Source organism: Sebastes umbrosus, chromosome 5, assembly GCF_015220745.1.
Source record: "Sebastes umbrosus isolate fSebUmb1 chromosome 5, fSebUmb1.pri, whole genome shotgun sequence".
Classification (NCBI taxonomy): domain Eukaryota; kingdom Metazoa; phylum Chordata; class Actinopteri; order Perciformes; family Sebastidae; genus Sebastes; species Sebastes umbrosus.
The window spans coordinates 30738370-30761809 of record NC_051273.1 but is presented as its reverse complement, the minus strand read 5'-3'; the positions used below and the strand labels follow the sequence as shown (position 1 = coordinate 30761809).

General features: G+C 43.1%; 1 protein-coding gene across 14 annotated transcripts in view; it reads left to right on the top strand.

The window, feature by feature from the left end:
* btbd8 (BTB domain containing 8) overlaps window positions 1–23083 on the top strand; it is a 36501-nt gene extending 13418 nt beyond the window's left edge. For all 14 annotated transcript variants that reach the window (XM_037769577.1, XM_037769588.1, XM_037769581.1 and 11 more), the window contains 11 exons: window positions 653–741; window positions 3412–3514; window positions 4002–4184; window positions 4288–4458; window positions 9402–9531; window positions 10430–10491; window positions 11997–12531; window positions 13130–13217; window positions 16962–17074; window positions 17160–19064; window positions 22147–23083. In XM_037769577.1, the coding sequence (XP_037625505.1) occupies window positions 653–741; window positions 3412–3514; window positions 4002–4184; window positions 4288–4458; window positions 9402–9531; window positions 10430–10491; window positions 11997–12531; window positions 13130–13217; window positions 16962–17074; window positions 17160–19064; window positions 22147–22646 (3879 nt within the window). In that variant the 3' untranslated portion in view covers window positions 22647–23083. The remainder of the gene's footprint in view (window positions 1–652; window positions 742–3411; window positions 3515–4001; window positions 4185–4287; window positions 4459–9401; window positions 9532–10429; window positions 10492–11996; window positions 12532–13129; window positions 13218–16961; window positions 17075–17159; window positions 19065–22146) is intronic.
* Window positions 23084–23440: the final 357 nt, after the last annotated feature.

Genomic DNA, 23440 nt, shown 5'->3' with positions numbered 1-23440 from the left:
GCCACAGAATCAGTTATTAGCACCACCGCAATCACTGGCCTCAAGTTACCTTACATAAAAGTTGTTCCAATGAGTTTCTTGTACTGAGGTATACAGATTTTAAATCTGGTAAAACAGAGCACTGGTATTGGATCACTACTCGGTATTGGCAGATGCCCTGAGTTTAGGTAATGGAATCAGTATCAGAGAGATAAAGTTGGATCATTGCATCCCGACTTGAAAGGCTGATTAGTCACCTGTCAATAGAGATTGCTTGATGTGATCCACAAAGCATGCACTCTGAATGCTGAAGTGTCATTATTGCACCCAATCAAATGTTATTGATTCAAAATTGTGGTTAGAATTTTTCTACTTTAAGTCTGCATTTGTAGTTAATCGTATATCAGTGTAGTGATCCCTTGTAGTGCAAAACAACAGTGATATAGCAGAATGTGGAGTATCACAGCTGAAAACACAGACAACAAATCCCATTTTTATTCTTTTGGCTTTACACTTGTTGCCTCTGTGTCAATAATAATGCTGTTTCATTCCCTTTTAACCATGTGTTAGTTATATGGTATGCCTTTCTCACTCCACAGCCCTCAGAGCATCACAAATTACTGTACTGAGTATAAATAGCCCTTTTTCTTTTCTTCCCTTCATGTGTCAGCAGCCGATTGACGGGGTTCAGAGAACAGTTCTGGAGTGTCTGTCCCTCACACACGCCTTGGGCCTTCAAAACCTCCACATGCTGTGTAAGAGGTGAGTGTGAGCTTGGAAATTAAAATACATTATCTACATAGCATTTGCAAAAGTCACTACATTTGAATTATTGGCTCTAAATTTGTTTTGCTTTTGTTTTATTTACCCAAGTTTCATCTAAAAATCCCACACTTACATGCTATTTAGTACGCTAAAACAGTATGTGAAATTTTTTTAGTATGTCCGAAACCTTAGTATGAAACCAGTAGTATGTAAATTGCTGAATATTTATAACGCTGGACACTACGCTGCCATAAATATCCCACAATGCGATGCGGCAGTAACCACAGCATTCAGACATTGACGGACGGCTCTGTAACGATTTCACTTTGTTGGGTGTAATATCGTTTTTGAATTAGTTCAGACTTTATATTTCTCAGAAATCATTGTTTGGACACATGAGGTTGATGCGGGTTACCATGGTTACGCGTCTCCATCCGGCACGGAGGCTCTCAAGTGACGTGGTAATTACAATTCAGTGCGTCAAGAAAGCTACATAATACTGTTTATTCACACACACGTATGTTGAACAATAGTACACGTATTGAGTATGTACTGCAGAGTTTGTGATTTTGGACGCAGCACCAGTTTCTTTTTTTTTTTGTGTGTGTGTGACTTTCTAGCAACGCATTCCTACCTGTCACCAGTCTTGCCACTGCAAGTTACATCAGCATCTTGTTGCTAGGTAACCAGCATGTGGGTTCATACTTCTGTGTTATTAAGTAGCCTGGGGTTGAGGTTCGTTGTATAATGCAATTTGCTTTAATGTGATTAAAATGTAATAGTTATTTATGATCCTTTAAATTAATTATTCATTAGGCAAAAGGAATAAATCTACAGGAGACACATTTCACATTTCTTGACAGATTTTTTAAATTTTTTTTATCTTAAATAACCTTAATTTAAATGAATGAATGATCAATGTGTAGGCATTTCTAAAGATTCAGTATAAGACACTCCATAGCCACTAGCATATGGCATTTCATTGAGAAGCTTGCTCGTGCATTTGGATCAGATTTAACTGGTAACCTATACGCTGTCATGTCTCTATATTTCATTATGCTGCACAGCTTTTATCCCTTTTCTTTTCTATTCATTTGTGTGCACACAAACTCTCCTGTAGTTGATTCTTCTGCAGGCTAACTGTGTTCTTGCTCTACTGCAGTGAGAGGGCAAAAAGTGTGTGAATGTAGGTCGGGGTGATAGGATGTGTCGAGCGATGTGTGTGCGTGAGCTGGTTCTGAGTTGAAGTGTTGTGCGTGTGGGGGGGACGAGGGCTTGCCGTGTTGTCTCTGCTGAGTCTTGATGAGTCACGCGAGTGTGACGGCGAATGGAGCTGCGCTGCTCTGTGCAGCAGTGCGTTACTGACCTTCTCATCCTCACTCACTGCGTTGTTCCCTCAAGCAAAGCTCTGCCCACCGCTGCTTCGAGCCTCAGAGCCTGAGAATCCTCTGGGTTACACTGCAGAAACGTGGGAAAGGGCTGGGACGATACACCTATCTCCCGATTCGATACTATCATGATACTTGAGTGGAGATTTGATAGTTATTACGATTTTTAAGTATTGCGACTCTACAAGTATCGCAATTTGATATTATGATTTATTGCGATTTGAGTTGAAAGTTGAATCATACACTTCTAAGGACTTTTACTTTGGAAAAATATCTAAATTAATACATTAAAAATGTTTGATTTTCAGCATGTATGTAGTCAGAGATGTCCTGAAGTCAAATATATCAGGATCATTGTCAGGAATTATTTATTGAATTTTTTCCAGCAACCAAAAAGGTCAAAGAATAAAGACATTTCCCTCACAAATTAGTGGTATTTTCTTCTTAATTTGTAGGGACATGTAATGTTTTATACTTCTGGTGAATATAATCCAATCAATCTTATTCCCATATATATATTTTGTATATACAGTTCCCTTTGTTAACACCTTATTTTGAAAACCAGATGTAGTCACCCATACTATACTGTATATACTTCTGCTAACTTTGCCAAGTCCGTCGCTAGTTCTCCCGTCAGCTCCGTTCTCTTTATACATCCATGGTCAGCTCCATCGGGGGCGTTTGAATGCATTTAACATAAATGTCAGTAAATGGGTGCTCTACAGTTGTAGCGTCGGCCGATTTGACCACGGAGATGAGAGTGACGGCCGGCTTAACCACACGTTGCCGCAATACGATAATGTTTCCTCTCCATGACAGAGTTAGCATGCAGCTTTAGCCGTGATGTCTAGCTGTGCTTTTCCTGGCAATGTGAGAAATCCAAAGTGTTTCCATACTTTACTGTATGTGTCGTGTTTACCACGTTGGATTTAACGTGTGAGGGTGCAGGTCGTATCCACGCAGACCCTCTGCCATTTTCTACTTTCTTGTTTCGGCTCACTGCAGTTTGTTTTGGTTGACGGATACGGAACAGATATAACATCACGTTACTCAGACTACAACAATAAAAGCGGTAACTTCCTTCTACCTCCGCATAGACTCAAATTAAGCAAATATATTGATTCTGGCATTAAAAAAACGATTTTAAAATCGTAAAAAAAAAAAAAAAATCGGGATACATAGGTGAATCGATTTTTTTTTTTCCGACCCCTAGGAACTGTCCTGTTGTAATGACCTTAAAGCATGTGATCTACAGCTATTCTATGATGTGTATTTCCAGGTGGGTTGCTGATCATTATGTGAAGACGTGGTGCGAGAGAAACTTTTCCCTCCTGTCCCCTGAGCTCCACGCGGCCTGTTTAACGGCTGTAACCGAAACCATGGTGAGTTCATCCCACCCAGAGTCATCAGCCGTACTCCATTCATGTAATTGCACCAATATCATCAACCCATTCTCCAGTGTTTTTTCCACAGGAAGGAAATTCAAACGTAATCTAATCAAACATGACCTTTATTAAATTCTCAGTTATTAAAGACGGACTCATTTAGGAGTATGATGTGGATGCAGACAGATGGGGAGTGATCCTGCCTTGTAATTGATAATTGAATCTCGAGTCTGTCTTTCATCACATCAAAGAGGTGGAGTGCACTCTGCGAGGAAAGCAAGACAAATGTGCTATTGTTCACTCTTGGCAAGAATTGAGAATTAGAGGCGGCCAAGAACCATTACACGATTCTGGGACTCCCTCCACTGATCAATAGGTGCCGGGCAGGGATCACACGGTGCTTTTCTACAGGACCGTGTTCATTCAACTTTATCTTGTGTTCTCAGTTAGAGAGTTTCTTTAGCTGATAGATGTTTCCATTCAGACCGTGCAGAACGCAGTGACCATGCTGTGTGGCACCGAGCAGTTGCTTGGCAGCCTCCCAGAAGTCAAGTGGGCCCAACAGGTGAGGAGCCTCGCCACGGAGCTGCAGGAGGAGAGCCTGCACGTCATTGTCCAGCATCTCCCCAAAGTCATCTGCACCCAGGCCTTCCAGGAGCTTTGCAGGGTAACGCTAATGCTAATGCACTCTCCCTTTTACTGTGATGACATTATTGGGACACATTCAGCTTTATGTTTTTTTCTCAGTGTCTGGTACCTTGCCGTTACAGAGGGAAGAGTTCACCCGCGAGCCCACGTTGTTGAAGAAGCTGTGTTCAGCCATCAGAGAGGGTGTGTCCGTGGACAACTGCTGTGATCTTTTCGACGCTGTGTACTGTCTATGTGGAGATGACATGGAAGAGGGTTCTCTCCTGGAGCAGGGAAGGAAAAAACGAGAGGAGGTGAAATGAAGCACACTCTCTGTACTGAACCCCTTTTTCTTTTTCTTTACAAAAACTAACTAACAACTCTCATACTGAGACCGTGAGGCTGTGCTCACACCTCATCTGTGTAGTGCTTTTCCCCATTTAGTCCTGTCCATTAAGGCCAGTGAAAATGCTGCCAATCAAACCTGAATACTGACCAAACAACTGCACTAAGCCCTGGTCAGACATAGCGCGTTTTTGCAGCCTGGTGCGTTTTTTTGTCATTGTTTTCAATGAGAGTGACGTGTTTTGCGTTGCAGAGCGCCTCGCGTCTTAGCAGGAGTGCCCTGAACGCCCGCGGGAAAGCGCCCGATATCATTCGAGTTTTTTCTCATTCTAGTGGCATGATACCTGGAGCTTTATGACTTTACCAGTCGTAGTTACCATGATCTGAACCGAAAACAGCAGGTCTGTAGACTGTTGCTGGATACCCGGAGCTACTGTATTTGAGTTTATCAACCGTAGTTACCATGATCTGAACAGAAAACAGCAGGAGGCAAATTAGTGCGGTACTTGAGATTTCAGGTAAGTTGTTTTCATTAATTTAAACTGTACTATTAACTATAAGGTAAGTTCATGGTTTATGTTACGCTAACGTTAGCACTCAATCGGAACTCAATAACAAAAAAGAGTTGTATCACTGCAGAACACGCTCTGACTGATCAGGCCCTAAGAAAAAGTGACTTTTGGTCTGCTTCTAAGCAAACTCTGTTACAATTTGACAAAATCTTATATCAATCAACAAATCAATGTCCACTTACTAGCTTGTGTCAGAGCTTTCAACTGCTGCTCCTGATCTTCTTCAATGGTTGAAGTTTGGTCTAACTAACTCTTCAACTATCTAACTTGAGTCAGAGATTAGAGAGTTGGATCAACAGTGGTGGGATTCAGAGAGAACCTAACTTCTAAATATCTAACTCTGCAGAGGAAGACTATAAGATGCATTTAACACCCCTCTAAAAAAACTAGCAAGTGGACCTTGAGTTATGATTTTTTTTTGTATCCTCCTGTTGTCATTTAAGACAGATAAAATCCAGATCATTTTTGAGTAATGCTCATATCAGCAAAGAGAAAGAGAAATAAATCTCCCAGGCACAGTGTAGAGTAACTGCATCAGTCATTGGAATCATATTTATGATTCACCGAAACTATCCAACTAAATAAGTTACCTTTATACTTATACATATACAGTACGTATACATGTAACTTAAAGAGAAAAGTTGCCTTTTATGTGGATGTCCAGTCAGTGTTGATGGTAATTATAGTTAATTGAAGCAATAAATTCCTCAGTGCGTGCTATATTGGCCCGGAAAGCTGAGTTTTCCTGCTTGCAGAGCCGTGCCAGCAGTGCCTACATGTACAGTACCATGTACATGTAGCTTCTGATGCCCCAAGGGTCCCCGCAGGCCATATCCTCTTGCACGGCCAAAGCACCCGCTGCCTCTGCCTCTCTCCACTGCATTTCTTCGGCCGTTTATCCAAGTCAGCTAAAACACTGTAAAATGAGTCCTCGTCCATAACATCCTCTGCACTCTTATTATGGGATGCCATTTTCACTGTTGGAAACGTAGCTAGTTTACAATACATGCGAAAAGAACAAGGAAGTTCTGTTTTGAGTGGCATCTAGAGCACGCCCCTTGGTAACCCAGATCGAAGCTGAAATAACCTGTAGTTCGCCCTTCCATCCAACTACATCACTATGGTAAACTCAGCTTTCTCAGTCAATAAAGCACGCACTGAGGAATTTGTTGCTTCAATTGACTACATTTACCATCAACACTGATCGGACTTCCACATAAAAGGTGGCAAATGTTCCCTTTAAGTTTGTACTAAGTCAGTTTGAACCCTAAACAGACTCAAAGGCAACAAGTTTTTCTCCTTATTGTTGTCTGGGCCAAATGAACCAAAGGTGTGAACACAGCTTTACCTTTCTGCTAGAAATGTTTGCTCTCTGTCAGTTTGTCTCTCTCCTTCAACTAGAATTACTCCAAAACCCTTTTCTAACTACCTTTATGTGCTTTCATGTTCATTACTGTATCATTGTGTGCTTTACTTCATTCTGGATGCAGGGTAACATACAGCTTTGGAAGCGCAAACTCCACATTTACTTGGCATTTCAGACCACAGCAAAGACCTCTGGGTCAGTATGTGTTTATGGTTGGTCTGAATGGGTCAGCATGAGTTGTCCAACGTGGCTTTGTAACCCTGCTCCTAACCAGGATGTGATATGGGTCTGACGCTGCTCGGCTTCGGTATGAAAGGGTGAATCAGGGTTTCTATAATGACTATCGAGGTATTATAAGACATTTATAACCCTATGATAGTTAGTGGTGGTGGTTCTTTGGGCTTCCGGCCATACATTCATTTGCTCTAAATTACACAGTTACACCGAACATTATCATCAGTATACGTTATATATTGTTGTATACTGTGAGTTGTGGAATTAATGTCTCATAAGGTGAGAAAATTAGGAAAATTCAGCTTTTCCAAGTTGTACATCAAACAACTTCCTGCTCCTGTCTAAATTTAAAGGTACCCTGTGGAGTTTTCTCGTAAACAAACAAAAGAAATGTTTACGTTCAGTGTCGCTCGCCAAAATGCATTGTGTGTATCCTTGAGCTCTAACAAATGTGTTACATGCATTTCCTTCCTCATAAGACATTTGCAAAGCCAATCAAATCCAGCAAGGTTTACATCCATGTTTACTTGCTTGCAGTCTTCTTCTTCTTCCCTGCCTGTGCTGGCAGCATATCTTGGCGCGTTACCAGCACTTACACATCAGTGGAAAAGTGTGAAACCATTGGCAGAACTGTGTATCATGTCACCTGCATGTGGGCGTGCACAAGATAAACTAAACGGGGACACACTCATCCAAAAATTACTTCATAGCGCCAGTAGAGGTAAAAAAAAAAAAGCTCCACAGGTTACCTTTAACGACACGTGACATAAGTGATGCAGCCGCCCTTTTAGCCAGTGAGTAACAAGAACATCATCCCAAGTTTCAATTTGACCTGTTGCAGTTATTGTTATTCAGAAATGTTGGCCTTTGGTTATAGCAAGTTTGTTTATTTAAAGGTGCTAAATGCGAGATTGGGAGCATTTCTGTTGCCTCCGCTCGGATTTTCACATGGCGACAGCTGAGCTGGCAGGCTCGTAGCTAATGGTGCTAACAGACAGAGCGAACAATGTTAACCTGGAGGGGAACCGGAGGGTGGGTGCTACGCTTCTGCGCCGGCGCAGTTAGTCGGGACGTCGTTACCAGCTGTAACTGCCGTAGGAGCGCAGTGCAGAGCGGCGGCTGTGAGCTAGTCAGTGGGGCATGCTCACATGCACTAACACGCACTGAAAGTGTGCGTGGCCGGCCCGGCTATGTCAACAAAGCACAGAGAAGCTCTGATTACAACACACACAGAGGGAGAGCGACTTCATTCTCTGCTCAGGTAGACATTACTTATCTATATCTTTAAATAGCAAATAGTTGTTTGATGCTATACTAAAGGACCAATATGTAATATAATTACTGTATTAAATCATAAACCCTAAAATTGCGAAAACGTGCGCTAATTGCTATCGGTCACGCCGGATGAGCTGACGGGCCATGGCTCCAATGTTTTGAATTTAGACTGCTGTTTAACCATTTTAAAACGCCAGCTGTCAACTCTACATATTGCTCCTTTAATGCTCTGGATATCGTATAGAGCACCTTTAAATGTCAGAATGCATCATTTCTCCAATCCAACTCCATGCTTCACCATAGATATAATTTGACTTTATTGTGATTTATGAGTTGATGCACCAACAAGTATTGAAATATTATACACCGATCAGCCATAACATTATGACAGCATGGCTACCCTGACCGGTCTGCGGCTACGCAGACCCATACGCAACAAACAGCGATGCACTGTGTGTTCTGACACCTTTCTATCAGAACCAGCATTAACTTTTTCAGCAATTTGAGCTCCAGTAGCTCTTCTATTGGATTGGACAACACGGGGGCCAGCCTTCGCTCCCCACTTGCATCAATGAGCCTCGGGTCTGACCCTGTTGCTGGTTCACCGGTTTTCCTTCCACTTTTAGTAGGTCCTGACCACTGCAGGCCGGGAACATCCTACCTGCAGTTTTGGAGATGCTCTGACCCAGTCGTCTAGCCATCACAATTTGGCCCTTGTCAAAGTCGCTCACATCTGTACGCTTGCCCATTTTTTCTGCTCCCAACACAAAGTTCAAAATGTTCACTTGCTGTCTAATATATCCCCCCCCACTGCCAGGTGCCATTGTAACGAGATAATCAATGTAATTCACTTCACCTCTCAGTAGTCTTAATGTTATGGCTGATCGGAGTATAATAGTATTGAAATGTTGGCATATGGTAGTTAAGTATCTGTGAAACGGTTAAGAGATTACCGACCAACAAAATGTATTGTGCGAGCCAGCAGGTTAAGCTGGTGAGATGACTTCCAGAGGAAAGTGACCTGGCTGCATGAGTTAAAGCGCATAACCCCTGTAAATACCGTACAGTATGGCAGAATGGATTAGGCCGAGGGACACTGTGACGTGTGCCAGCGGCCGTCACTAATCTGGCTGCGTATCTGCTGGCTGAGGGGTGTGTGTGTGTGGTCAGTGCAGTGGAGGAGGTAGTCATGGCTCCTCCCTGCCTTCCAGCCCTGTTTTTATAATCAGGCGTGGAAACAGGAGAGTGGGCATCAGCCGCTGACATCACTGCTTTCGCTCGAGGGAGCTCAAGTGGATTCTGCAATGGAGACAGAGGGGGGAGGGAGGGACAGAGAAAGGGAGGGAGGGGTATTTGTTGCCATGGTGAAAGGTTCTTCAAGCAGCTGCTGATTCGCTTGTGCTGTAGCGCACCCCTTTCCATTCTTCTCCTCCCTCTCTCTCTCTCTCCTCTGTGTTGCCACCAGCCGTTCAGGCAGGAGATTTGTACGCTGCGTGGTCGGCTGTGGACCTTTCTGCTTCAGACTTTTTACGCGGTCCGCCACACGCAGGGATGGGAGACCCTGTCTTCCAAACACAGAGAGAGGATACTGGCAGGTAAGGATGGAAATCCTTGATCTTCTAGTCACACACAGTGGGATAATCATGCTGCGGTGTGTGTGTGGATGTTTTTTTTTCCCTCCCTAGCACTGAAGCAGTGGCAGTGCAACATTGGAGATGAACCGAAGCCCTTGGAGCATATGCTGCTGGCTGATTTAATACTTAATGGCTTCTCCCTACACAGCTGCCTGGCCTCTACTAACCTCTGCTTATACATTTTTTTGCTTCATGTGAGCTACCTTTTTAACCTGTCTTTGGGCAGATGAGTGTCCGCTAACATGGTAAATGCACCAGACGCGCCATGCTTGTTTTAATGGGTGGGAGTGAAAAGGCTGGATTCCTGTCTTTGTGGGTCTGCACATGATATGAAGCTTCCACAAAAGACAAATAATATTCTGTTTCCTCACTAGTAATGTGTTGAAATGCACTGCATGAATAATTCATTGGGCTGGTACCAGTGCGTGCCTATTACTGGTACATTTCTCACCAGTGAAAGCGGATTCCAGGTCTCGCATGCAAACATAACAAAAGTACAAAAATGTCCCCCCATTTGCTTTTGATTAAATAAAATGAATCATGAATTATTCTTGTATTAAGTTGAGAAATGGCTGTGCTTTGTTTGGAATGGTCCTTGTCTGACTGATCAATCCATTGATTTAATGTTTGTTTCCTGATGGTCAGAGAGTAAACACAGGGTGGGGATGTGAGAATTTGTGAATGAAAAGAATAGCTCCTCTAGCTCACATAAAAAGAAAAGGACCTAGTAGGCAGCGTGATGAGAAAAGAAATGGTGCAGCCCTTTTCATGTGTGTTATTCTTGGATTTGAATAGTCTGTTTTGCATTCTAACTGGATATCTAATGCTCTTCGGCCTTTCTTTTATCCTTTTTTAACAGATGCTATTGATAAAGGGGACAATCGAAGACTTGGCAAAAAGCCTGTATTCACTAGCTCACAGGTAATATCACCATCCAACCATGCATTAACATTTATTCTTTTATTCAAAGTGTTATTTTTTGATCCAGAAACAAAAAAGGGTTTTATTTGTAAATCAGACTTTGACTTAGCTTGATGATGTGAACTTATGAGGCTGTTTTAGCTGTGTAATCTCTGACAGTGATTACAGTTCATGGCCATCTGATGCCATATGTCATAAATGCCCCACCCTCACAGCAACGGGATACAGTATAAAAGTAGCAGCAGGGCCTCTCTAAACAGATGTATAGCTAAGATAAGCCCGGCTGAGGTGATCCAGAGAGGGATTGCCAACATGTTAGGCATGAGTGGTTAAGAGCAGTGGAGCTCATACAGATCTCTAAGGGAAGTGGTTTGATGAACAAGAACTTTGCTGCTGATTCTCTGAACCTGCAAGACAAAAATTCACTGATGTAATTGTTCCACTGACACTAGATGACAATTATGAGTTCCCAGTTTTTATTTTTTTAGTTAATTTGCAAAAGTTCAAAAAATGACTAGGGCTGTCAAAGTTAATGCGATAATAACGCGTCAACGCAAATTCATTTTAACGCCACTAATTTCTTTAACGCATTAACGCAACTTGTGATTTTATGATTGTAGTATCATATGAAACTTGAAAACCTAAGGAATCCAAAGGTACCAACCATTTCATAATAGCTTTTCGGGAAGGAGGTTAAATAACGCTCCAAACTTGCGCTAAATTTTGGCGAGGAAAAACTGGCACAGCCATTTTCAAAGGGGTCCCTTGACCTCCGACCTCAAGATATGTGAATGAAAATGGGTTCTATGGGTACCCACGAGTCTTCCCTTTACAGACATGCGTGATAATCACATGCAGTTTGGGGTCAAGTCATAGTCAAGTCAGCACACTGACACACTGACAGCTGTTGTTGCCTGTTGGGCTGCAGTTTGCATGTTATGATTTGAGCATATTCTTATTCTAAATGCAGTACCTGTGAGGGTTTCTGGACAATATTTGTCATTGTTTTGTTTTGTTAATTGATTTCCAATAATAAATATACACATACATTTGCCTAAAGCAAGAATATTTGCCCACTCCCATGTTGATAAGAGTATTTAATGCTTGACAAATCTCCCTTTAAGGTACATTTTGAACAGATAAAAAACGTGTAATTTGAGATTAAAATCCGATTAAATACTTTAAACGTTTGACAGCCCTAAATATGACAGGAAGTAGAAAGAAAGAGGCACTATTTGTTCCTATTAACTTCTGCTAAAAAGTTGAAAGTGAGAAATCAACTGTTAGACAAGTCGAGAACACAACAGGATATATGATTAGCACAGACCTCAATAGACCGTGTGTAGATGTTCAGGTGATGTTAGTCAGCGTTTTTTCTAGTCGTGTGCTCCAGTGGTTTGTGGTAATCTCCAGTAATGTTATTCAGTTTCATATGACCACACTATGCTGATTAATCCTGTCTCACAGTTACGTGACTAGTGTGGTTATTTTTTTTCCCCCTGCAGTCGAGGGCTGTAAAATGCCCTTCATCTGCACCTGAGAGTCCTCCTGTGCTCAGGACCCAGAGAGCGTCCGAAAACACCACTCCTTCCTCCCGTAGTGCTGCATCAGCCATGAAGTCTGATGGACTGGGGACAGCTAACAAAGCGGGAGACGGTCCCACATCTAAGGCGAAGAATGCAAAGAAGCCAGGAGACCGGAGCGTAGCAACGAAAGCAAAGGCGGCATCAGCTGGCACGCCAGTTGTCAACGGCACGGGAGCGGCGGGGGCCAGGCGGGATGTAGCCAGCGCCAATGGCCCCAGAAGCTCTCATGGTGCGAGGGAGCAAGAAAAGAAGCCCAACCCAGGTGCACGGCCTAAAACATCTCCACCGAGCTGCACGTCTACGAGCCAGACGAAGGCTCAAAAGAGCTCAACGGGAAGGTCTGACAGCACTGCTGGCACCACCCAAGCTCAGCCAAGCGCTTCATCCACATCAGGCAGCGCCTCGCCAGAGAACGGTGCCAGCAGCCCTCGCAACAACACCCACTCCGTCCCAGGTTTACTCTCTTTATTGACTCCTTTACATTTCATCATTGCAACTGACACCAATTACAATGCAGGACATCGCCGTAGCCGAGCTGAAGTGTCGGCAAGTCGGCTCCAGGTGTAATACTGTAGCTGGAATATGAAAGGACCTGCAGACTAATTAGTATGATGAATGTTGCGTCATGGCCAAGAGGGCTTTTTGGAAGACAAGGGCAGTGTCGTGTGAATGTTGATTTATCAGGAAACAAAGCGCACGCGGCTGTCCTTGGCAGCCTGCTGGTATCAGTGTAGAGGCTCTCAGCGAAACAGCAGAGGTCAAAGCCTATACAGCTGTCCCACAGGGGGATGGGAGGGGGGGTTGACTGATCACTTTGAGCTTTGATATTAGTGTTTTATGGCTAAAGTGGGCCTCAGCTTCCTGTCCTGCCAGTATAAGTGCAGCATGTTTCTCTATACCCCACCCTGAAAGTGAGATGTGATTATTTGGTTTATTCTTGAGTAAATCGAGGGTTATATGTATCGGTACTCTTGGTTGATTAATCTCAAAGCTATCTGCCCTGACATACTTCTATTAACAGTTGTGCATGTGGTTCATTTTCTGTGTTTTAGGTGCCAAGCCCAAACACCAGGCTAAGGCGGTGAACAAATCCCCGCTGACAAAAGCTCCTCAGAAATCAGATACAACGAAGATCGGCAGGTGAGCTTCACCCCTATAACTTGCATATTAATGTGCTTTCTCATCGCTCCTTGTGTATTCAGTGAAATGCTGGGTGCCATCTCGGAACCCATCGGCTATCGGTCTGACGACGATAAGCCTCAGGGGGCAAGGGGCTATATTTCTGGGTTTCTGGTATAGCCAGTGGATATCCGGTTCAAGAGACTTCCTTTTCCATGCGCTGCTCATTGTTTACAGTCCGATTAGCAACTTGAGACTTGAGACTGGATTTGGAGTTGAGAGACGACGTGTACGACCGGATTATTTCACAAGTAGCCAGGTGACAAGTTCAATTTAAACCACTGAAAAAGCTAAGTCATTGTCAGACGATAGCCGGTGGATTCCTAGATTGCATTTCAGCCAATGCGTTCCACCTCTTTTGCTCGCCACACGGACTGTTTACCTGCATTCAACCAAAGCCTGCTTGAACGTGATTTGTCAATATTACTTAGACTACAAAGGAAACTAGAATGCCTCCGATGCCAAAATCTTTGGCACAAGCCAACATTAATTAAAGAGCATTGTACAACTGTAAATAAACAATACTCTGGAAATAACTTGAGATATTTCTCATTTCTGAGACAGATAAACTCTGTTTTACCACTCTGACTCTGCATAGCATTCCACAATAATCTATATGTATATGTCAGTTCTACAGTGCCCAAAGTACCAAGGGGCAGTGGAAAAGGCTGTGTTAAAGAGTAACTTCAATATTTTGAACCCTGGACCCTATTTTCCTGTGTTTTTGTGACTAATGGGGACAACAATTTCTGAAATTGGTCAAATATTGAGAGGGAACGCTGCCACCAGCTGCGAAACAAGCGGCGAGGGCAAGTGAGCAGCGTCAGTGTAACGTTACATTCACTAAAAGTGCTTGTTTTTGCCACTGACAGACTCAAATTGGTATTATAAGTGTCTGATAACATTATGGAAAGGACTCCACAGAGAAATAAAAATTTTTTAACCTTTCGCTTAATCCGGTCTGTTATTGTGTGTAAGTCTGTATTCTGTGGCTCAAATAAATACAGGCAGCCATCGAATTCAAAGACCTCATCCACATTGTGGAAATCAACTAAATATTCAGCCATTACATTGAAAATCTGTTAGATAACACTAAGCTCTGTACTCCAACACAACAAACTCTGCCTGGCTGCCCCTCACGTTTCCACCATGGATGTATTCCACATTTCCACCGTTGTCTTCCGGCAACACGTCACCTCACCAGATTTCACAACGAGACTTCTCCTTAAACCAGACTTTTTCCTATCATGTTGTCAGACATTTATAATAACAATCAGAGCTTGTCATGGCAAAGACAAGCACTTTTATTGGACGGAAATGACGGTGACAGCTTGCCCCAATAGGATTACATTGCAGCTGGTGAGCAGCTGCCGGTGAGCAGCTGCCGTTAACAGTGCTCTCCCTCAATACTAGACCAATTTCAGAAATTGTTGTCCTCATTAGGCAGTTAGACACAAAAACATGGGAAAAATCAGAAAAATACACAAGTTGTGGCAAAATGTTGCCCATAATAACGTATAATAAGGTTGGATAAGGGGCCAGGAACTTGGACTTGTAACTTGCAAAATACAGAAGATATATATCAGAAGGACAAAAAAGTTTGAGTTACCCAAAGAGAGATCATGAGAATCCAAATGCTGAAGTATAGCTGATACATTTCTGTTATCCAGACAGATTGTGAAAAACATTTTACTCTTGTTATACTAATACTGTTTGTATTACACTGCAGCCTATACAGCTGAATTTGAGTTTAGTCTGAGTGCCATGCATCCTCACTGCAGTTTGAACATGGCCAGGCCAAGTTGCAATATGAGCTCAATGCCGATATACCCAACTCCATTAGCCTAAAGTATTCAGAGCTTAGGAAGCAAAACAAACATACCTTAGGCTACATGTTCAGTAATGTAAATGTAGATGATGAGTGTTGCAGCACAGTTATCACCTGGTTGTTTTTTTAGGCCACACGTGGCTGTCAGGAGGTGAAAAGCAGCTGTGTAGCGTTTTCTGACAATCCTCTTATCTGTCTTTCAAAGATGTTAAAAATAGCCATTTTACAGTCTGCATCATCCAAACTCCATCTGTCCTGGGAGCTCATCAATATTTAACAGTCTCCCTGGAAGGCAACCATGGAAGTTAGCCAGTAAATAGCTGTGAGCCTAAAAACACATATTTTGATAGCATCTTTGGATTGCTGTTGTTTGTAAAGGAACAGATGGTACAGGTAACTGTTCATCTGTGTAGTATCCAGGGGTGAGACCAAGTCATTGTTTTGCAAGTCCCAAGTCAAGACTGACAAGTTCCAGGTCAAGTTACAAGTTAAAACTGACAAGTCCCAAGTCAGAGTTTGGAGTCCTAAACAAGTCATAATGCGCTCGTCACCAGATGTAATGCTATTTGCATCTTTGTCTGTAATTTTCGACCCGCACATTTTGCATACTGTAATTAGTTTTTTGTTGACCACCAATACTACATACGTAGTATTTGTACGCAAATTAAATTATCTTTGGTATAATTTTTTTCCGGGCTGCACGGCGGTGCAGTGGTTAACACTGTCGCCTCACAGCAAGAGGGTTGCAGGTTCAAAGCGTGGGTTTTCTCCGGGTTCTCCGGCTTCCTCCCACGGTCCAAAGGCATGCATGTTAGGTTAATTGTTGACTCTAAATTGCCCGTAGGTGTGAATATGAGCATGAATGGTTGTCTGTCTCTATGTGTCAGCCCTGTGATAGACTGGCGACCCATCCAGGGTGTATAGCCCACCTTCGTGAAATGTCACCTGGGATCGGCTGAATAGGATAAGCGTTTACAGATAATGGATGGATCATTTTTCAGTGATGTAACGTTGAATGCAACTTGACTTGATGCTGTCATTGGTTAAAAAAAAGCAGATCTGGGGATTTAAGCGTTGACTTACTGGGAATGAACAGTGTTAACGTCAGTTGATTCAGGAAATAAAAGGAAATGAATTGATTCGTGGCACACTTTTGTAATGACATACTTGTAATCTTTGGGCTTGGGAAGTTATCAAGTATTTCAAGTCAAAAGGCTCGAGCCCAAGTGATGGTGCAAGTCTTTTTTGATTTTGTTAAGTTGAGTCTAAAGTCATCAAATTTGTGCACACCTCTGGTATTATCCAAATTTAATTTTACTGGATTTGTGTGATGTTAGCTGTATACACAGAATGAAGAGGCTCTGGGAGAGAAGTTAACATTGAACTCTCCTCGAACCTCAATTTAAGTAGCTAGACTAATCATTTGTACATTATTTATTTTTTAAAACCTAACCTGTGATATTATCAACTACCCTTACAATCGAATGTAGATTGTATAAAACTGTACTGAATAAACTCACTAAGAAAATCCATCAACCTTGGGCACACAGCAAATCTCAAACTGTAAAAATGTGCTCTCTGTTCTCTAACTCCTACAGTTAGGTTTTGTTAATAACCAGGGTTGAACATCCTTCACAAGGACACAAGTAACAACTTGAAATTCTTTGCATTGATAATCAGCTCATGTCTCAAAGGCTTGCCCTTGACAAAATGGGAGGAAAAAAACACTTTGCTGCCCCCCTCTGGTGTTTAATTTACTTTCCCTGCGATTCTTTCATGAATATTTTTTAATGGTGATGTGAACCAGAGGTATTAATTATTTGGGTAAAAACATCTGTGGTCACTTTGTTGTTTTTTTACGTTTCAACCAATCACAGCCCCACCAATAAGTCAAGTGGCAAAGTCAAGACTGGTGCAGCAGAGAAAGCGTCTACTGGAGTGACGGCAGCAAAAGCAGACACCAAGGGAAGAGGCACACCAGACCACCATGGTGAGATGTTCACAGTCTGCTTGATTTAAATGTCTGTCAGTATACTGTAGCGATGTATTAATACCCTGTTCTGTCTTTGGGTTAGTCTCCAAGCATGGATCCTCCATGAAAAAGCTAGCTTCCCCCAGGAAGGAAGACAGCAAGGACGGCTTGAAATCCTCAGCACCGGACAAAGCAGGCAGTGAAGCTCATAAAAAGAAGATCACAAAACCCACCTCGGCGTCTGGAGCCTCGGCTAAATCGAGTGCTAAAACACCAAAAGCCTCTTCGGCCTCCTCCAAGCAATCTTCAGCAGTGGCTGCCAAGTCTGGACCGAAGCCGAAAAGTACTACTGAATTATCGATGGAGAAAGCTTCTCCAAAAGCTGGAGGAACTTCCAAAACCTCAGCTGCCTCCAGGAAATCGGGAACTAAAGGAAAAGAGGCAGCAAATGGAAAAAATTCAGACTGTCAAACTGAGCTTGCTCCGCCTGAAAACACTGGTGATGTTGCGGAGGTAGCGCTCTCTGACCAGCCTGCAGCACGCAGTACACAGCCAACGAGCCAGAGCGGAGGGGATTCATCCAGCCTTCAACTAGAATCGAGCCCTAAGCGGAGTCTCCGGAAGACTGAAATACAGCCAGAAAACACTAACAGTGCGCCAGCAGCTAACAAACACCCCCATGTCAAATCTGCTAACGGAGACACTTGCAAACAGACTGAAGGGAGTAAAGCAAAACATTCTCCAAGCAGCGTCATCCGCGGAGGGCAAGCTCACGAGGTCAGCTCCCCGAATTCTCCGAGAGACGCTGAACGCCCCGCAGACACCCCCTGCAGCATGGGAAGCACCGACACTAACTTAGAGGACTCCTGGAGCGGCATCCACCATCAGGTCAGCCCGGAGTCCGAGACCGGCAGCACGCACACCACCTCCTCCGACGACATCAAGCCCCGCTCGGAGGACTACGACGCGGGAGGCTCGCAAGACGACGACTGCTCCAACGACAGAGGCGTCTCCAAGTGCGGCACCATGCGCTGTCACGACTTCTTGGGTCGCAGCAGCAGCGACACGAGCACCCCGGAGGAGTTAAAGATGTACGAAGGCGGGGCGGGGTTGAGAGTGGAGGTGCGGGTGCGCGGACGAGAGGCGGAGACCACCAGCGAGGAGGAAGGAGCGAGACAGCGTCCTCGTTCCTGGTTGCACAGAGATGAGGTTCATGTAGAGGAGGAGCACTCAGAGGTGGAGGCCACCGTGACTGTAAAAAGCGTGCCCGACCACCAGCTCTTCTCCTCTGAGGAGGAGGAGGAAGAGGAAGACGAAGATGAAGAAGCGACGGAAGATGAGAGATCTGAAGTTGAGGTGATTCCAGGTCAGGCCCCGCCGCCGCCAACTGACCCCTCGCCACACTTTCAGGGCATTGTCAACCTAGCTTTTGACGACGACGGCGTGGACCAGGAGAACGACCAGCCCGACTACCAGTCGTCTTCCAACTTCCGTCGCTCCGTGTTGCTCTCTGTCGACGAGTGTGAGGAGTTGGCCTCAGAAGAGGGCGGCGCCCAGACTCCACCTCAACAGCCCGATGACGCTGCGACTCCCTGTGACGTTTTTGAGTGTGACTCTACAGCTCCTCAGTCCAACTGCGCCCCTACCGGTGACCAACAGAACCACCTGTCAGGCCATCTTGAAAGTGAAAGCATGGAGCACAAAAAACACGACAAAGAGGAGCAGGAAGAAGAATCCTCTATATTCCTCACAGAGATCCAGGAGCCCGGGCAGGAGGAGAGTAACGGAGTGAAGTCCAGTGGTCCTCTCCTGGATGCTGACAATAGAGACCTCCCTCCCCAGGAGCGCCCGTGCCACCTGGATCTGCGGCACACAGAACAATACAACGGAGGGCTGCGCAAAAATCACACCAATCCCTCAGAAAGCAAGAAAGCCGATTTACATCTAGACTTAAATGAGCCTCAGCTGACAGGGGACTCTCCTGTACATGTTGCACAATCTCCAGCAGGTAATGTATGATCTACGGACCCTTCCTAGACCCCAAAGCCATCTCTTATCCCCAAACTCCATCAGTGAAGGTTTAGTTTATCCCTGCAAGATCCATCCTCCTCTGCTCTGATTCCTAGACCTTACCTACATCCAACCTATCCCTCTTTCAGAAAAAAAAAGGATATAGTGTAGAAACTAATTAAATATACAAGTTCAAATTCAAATAAAATCATCATATTTCCATAGCTAAAAGCTTCCTCTCATTTCAACCCATTGATTGTGTAGCTGTTGTAAATTTGAATTTGCAACTTCAATATCCTTTTAGAGATGGGAGATTGGTCTCATTTTACCAAATAACCCAAACTGTACATTTGAAAACAACTGAACTACCTTCAGTCAGAGGCGTTTAGGCCTCGGTAACTCAGTTTACACAAAAAAAAGGGGAAAGCAGTTTACATTTCACTAAGACTGATCATAGAATTGTATCTGTCAAAAAGAATCTGCCTTGTGACAAGGCCTGTGACATAGTTATACCAATGCACTTTGATGTACATAAGAATAAGATTTTGGATTATTTTTGTCATTTCTTTTATGCAGTGGAACAGTCTTTGGCCCTTTTTTCAAGCCATAGATAATTTGACATAGTTGAAGGTGCTTTAAATATAATGTTAACATCAATGTATCATTGCCAAATTAATAGGCCCTTTTCACAGCGGCCATTTTGACATGTCATAGCAGGTGTTAACACAGGTGTAATTAATAACATTAGTTATGGCCTTGTTCCATTTAGGCTCTGGTATAGACCCCTTTTCTGTTAGTAAACAGGTTGATGTATTTCTGTGGAAGGAGCATAGGTGGAGGCAGAATAATTCTCTGAACGCGTTCGCTAACGCTAGCTAGCAAGTTTTGTCGGCTTGTTTTTTAACAATGGCTGAAGAAAAAACAAGTTTTTCTGAATATGTACAGTCACTCACTCTCAGGGACCACAAGAGTGTTAGTGTTAAGACAGACTTTTCAAAAAGAGAGTCTGGCAATGGCAAAGCAAATCAGAGATGGAGAGAAAATGTTGCTAACAGTTTAGCTACAGCTAACCGCAGCCAAAAGCTCACGGCTGCGGCTACGGTTAGCTGAAGGCTAAACTATTAGCAACATTTTCTCTCCATCTCGCTAATAGTTTAGCCTCCTGTGTGAGCGGTGAGCTCACCGCTGCGACGCAGCAGCCGTGACGGCTAATTACGGTTAACAGAACGTTTTCACTCCATATCTGAAGAGCTTCACCGATACTGTAGCTCGCTAGAGCCTCACAGTTTGCCGTCCCGAATGTATGCAATGTCAATTGTGGCACCCAACAACACAGCAAGATGACATTTTCCTCCAGCTAACACCGTGTTGAATTATGACGTCGAATGTAAAAGGGTCCATTGTGCATGTTGGCTCACTGGAATGGCTGTGACACACAAATTAGAATGGGGCCATAATTAATTTGATCAATTCCACCTGTGTTTACCCTGCTATGACATGTCAAAATGGCTGCTGTGAAAAGGGCCTGTAGTGGTTTGTTGGTAAAATTACTATTGCCGTGACCATCGTTGAGGTACTTTAATGTCAAGCTTGTGTTTCTTAAAAATTTAGACTACATTTCCCATAAACCCCATCGCTCAGAAGATGTTGCTACGAGCCCTGCTTTTTCTTTTTGCTTTATTGTAAAGCACTATTGTGTTTGGCTTGTCATTCATTAAACCATTGCCATTTTGAGAAACACAAACTTCTGACTCCAGAAGCTCTTCTTCTTCTAATGAATCTGGACTGTGTGGTACACAATGTCAATGGCTTCTCAGCGATCGTCTTTTTGTTTACAGTAAACATACCAGCATCTCAAAATGATTTTTCAAAGATGTTTTGATGTTAAACTGCTATATGTAGCACCTTTTTAAAATTGTGTTCAGGTAAATTACAAGCAAGTAATGATTTTTGGGGAATTTCTGTTGAGTGACTGCCTGACATCAAGGTAGAGTACAAAATAGATGACACTAAACTGCCACTGCTTCTCAGAAAAGTGTGTTATACTGGGGAACTTTTTCCCTTGCATCTCCTTGCTGTTTATTTTTATTTCTATTCGAGAATGTACCTGTTCCTGAGTTTTGTTTGATTTTATTTGTTTTTATTTTTTGCACTGCACACATGCATGCTACATTAAAATTAATTTGTCATTCCCCTCTACCATCAATCATTTTTGTGTGTTTTTTTTTTTAATCCATTACCTTTTGTCATACCCAGTAGACTTATGTCTAGATACATAGGCATCTACTTTTAAAGAAGACTGTGTTTTGTTGTCAGTAGGTTGGTGTAGTGTCAGTAGCCTCCTCTGTAAAGTCTGTGGTGTCTCTCTAGAGCAGCTGTCATGGTCCTGCCATGTCTCTCTTTTTTCACTCTCATATTCAGAAAAAGAAACCCTGCTGCACCATTACCGAGGGTCTATCCCGACGCAAACATGTAAATTATTTTGTGATCAATCACTTCATCTTTTGCCTTTTTGGAAATTGTTAAAAATAGAAAACACAAAGAATGTCAAAAGAAACTTGGTGGTGTGCCATAAATCTTTTGTGCTACTAAGTAAAGCACTGTTTGCTTGCATTTTAGTTTTTTTGTGACAGTATTTAAGTCTGGTTATTAGGTCTGCCCGTTCAAAGACCTGCACGTAAATCTCAAAACATATCACTGTTAATTACTGACACATGTAAAGTTCACTGGTGCTGGCAATGCATGGCTTACTTTGTTTGAACAGGTGGATAAAGAGATGCATTTAGATTAGCGTTCCTCTGTGCGTTACCTTTAAGGCAACTGTATAACCTTGACATCCATATGTGAAGTGTATTTTGAACTAATGAATTTAAAATTGACTGTCAAAGTTCCATACTGTGCTTTCCTCACCTAACTTCTCTATGGAATATCCTTTAAAGGACACAGTTGCATTAAGGGTAAACATTCAGTAATCAGTGTTTTATTGTAATAGGCAGTGACTATAGTCTCTGAAATGAAAAAAAACAACTGTGGAGGAGTGAATCAGTTTGTCATTTTGCAGTATTGTCAATTGTTTTTAGGGGACAATGGTTGTGACAGATTGGATCAAACCTGCAAACATGACCACCGACCATCCAAAGCCCTCTCTCCCATTTACGAGATGGATGTGGGAGAAGCCTTCGAGCACTGCTCGGACAAGGACAGGAATGTTAAACTGAAGGCAGAGGAAGAAAAGCAGAGAGTGGACGATGACAAAAGCAACGAGTTTGCGGAGCGGGACTGGAGCCTGCTCAGACAGCTCCTCTCGGACCACGAGTCCAACCTGGGCGTCATAAACCCCGTGCCTGAGGAGCTCAACCTGGCCCAGTACCTTATCAAGCAGACACTGTCCCTGTCACGGGACTGCCTGGACTCGCAGGCCTTCCTGTCCCCAGAGAAGGAGACTTTCAAACGCTGGGCGGAGCTCATCTCGCCCATGGAGGACTCCTCCACCAGCATCACAGTAACCAGCTTCTCCCCAGAAGATGCTGCGTCTCCGCAGGGGGAGTGGACCATCGTGGAATTGGAAACACATCACTGACTATACAGAGGAGAGAGCCTGCCGGACAGTTGACACCTCTGTGAACGTCTTTACATCAACTTTGTCTTAATTTATTATAATTTATGATCATATTCCGTCTCTCTCTTTTTGACATGTCTTTTTTTTCTGGACTCTGCAGAACTCTGGACTTTGCAGCAGCTTTAATTTGCATTCCCCATTATGCCCTCAGTGGGCCGTTTCTCGACACAAATGGGCTGTTATGCATGCTGATATTTTTGTATGTCTGACTGTTTAATTGATGTTGCTTCAAAGCTCTAGAAAAGAATAGAGTAAGAAAAAAAAGAATTTCTTTCTCATGACAGTCTTCTGATAATATGGTTGACTGAAGTTTCTTAAAGAAAAAATAATATTGGCCTACTGGCTTGCATTTAATGTCATTGAAAATAAAGGTTTGTGTTTCTTGAAAAAATGAAAAATGTTCCTCATGTGCACTGATTTGGGTTCAGTTATTTAGTTTGACAATTTTATCTGGCTGCACAGGTGTAATTAATAACATTAATGAACATCCACTCACTGGTTTGGCTTGATGAGACAGGTGTGGAGGCTTTAAATGTCATTATTTACACCTGTGATTATCCTGCTGTGACGCATTCAAATACAGTGTAAAAGGTCAGATATTTCATCATACAAAAAACAAAGCTGCTGTAAATTAGCATAACTCGTACACTTCTGTCCACAACTAAACAACTATATTAATCAAAGAAATACAACAAATATAAGGTCCATTCCAGGCTTTTACCATTGGTTTTGTTATTTCTATCCACGAAAACGTT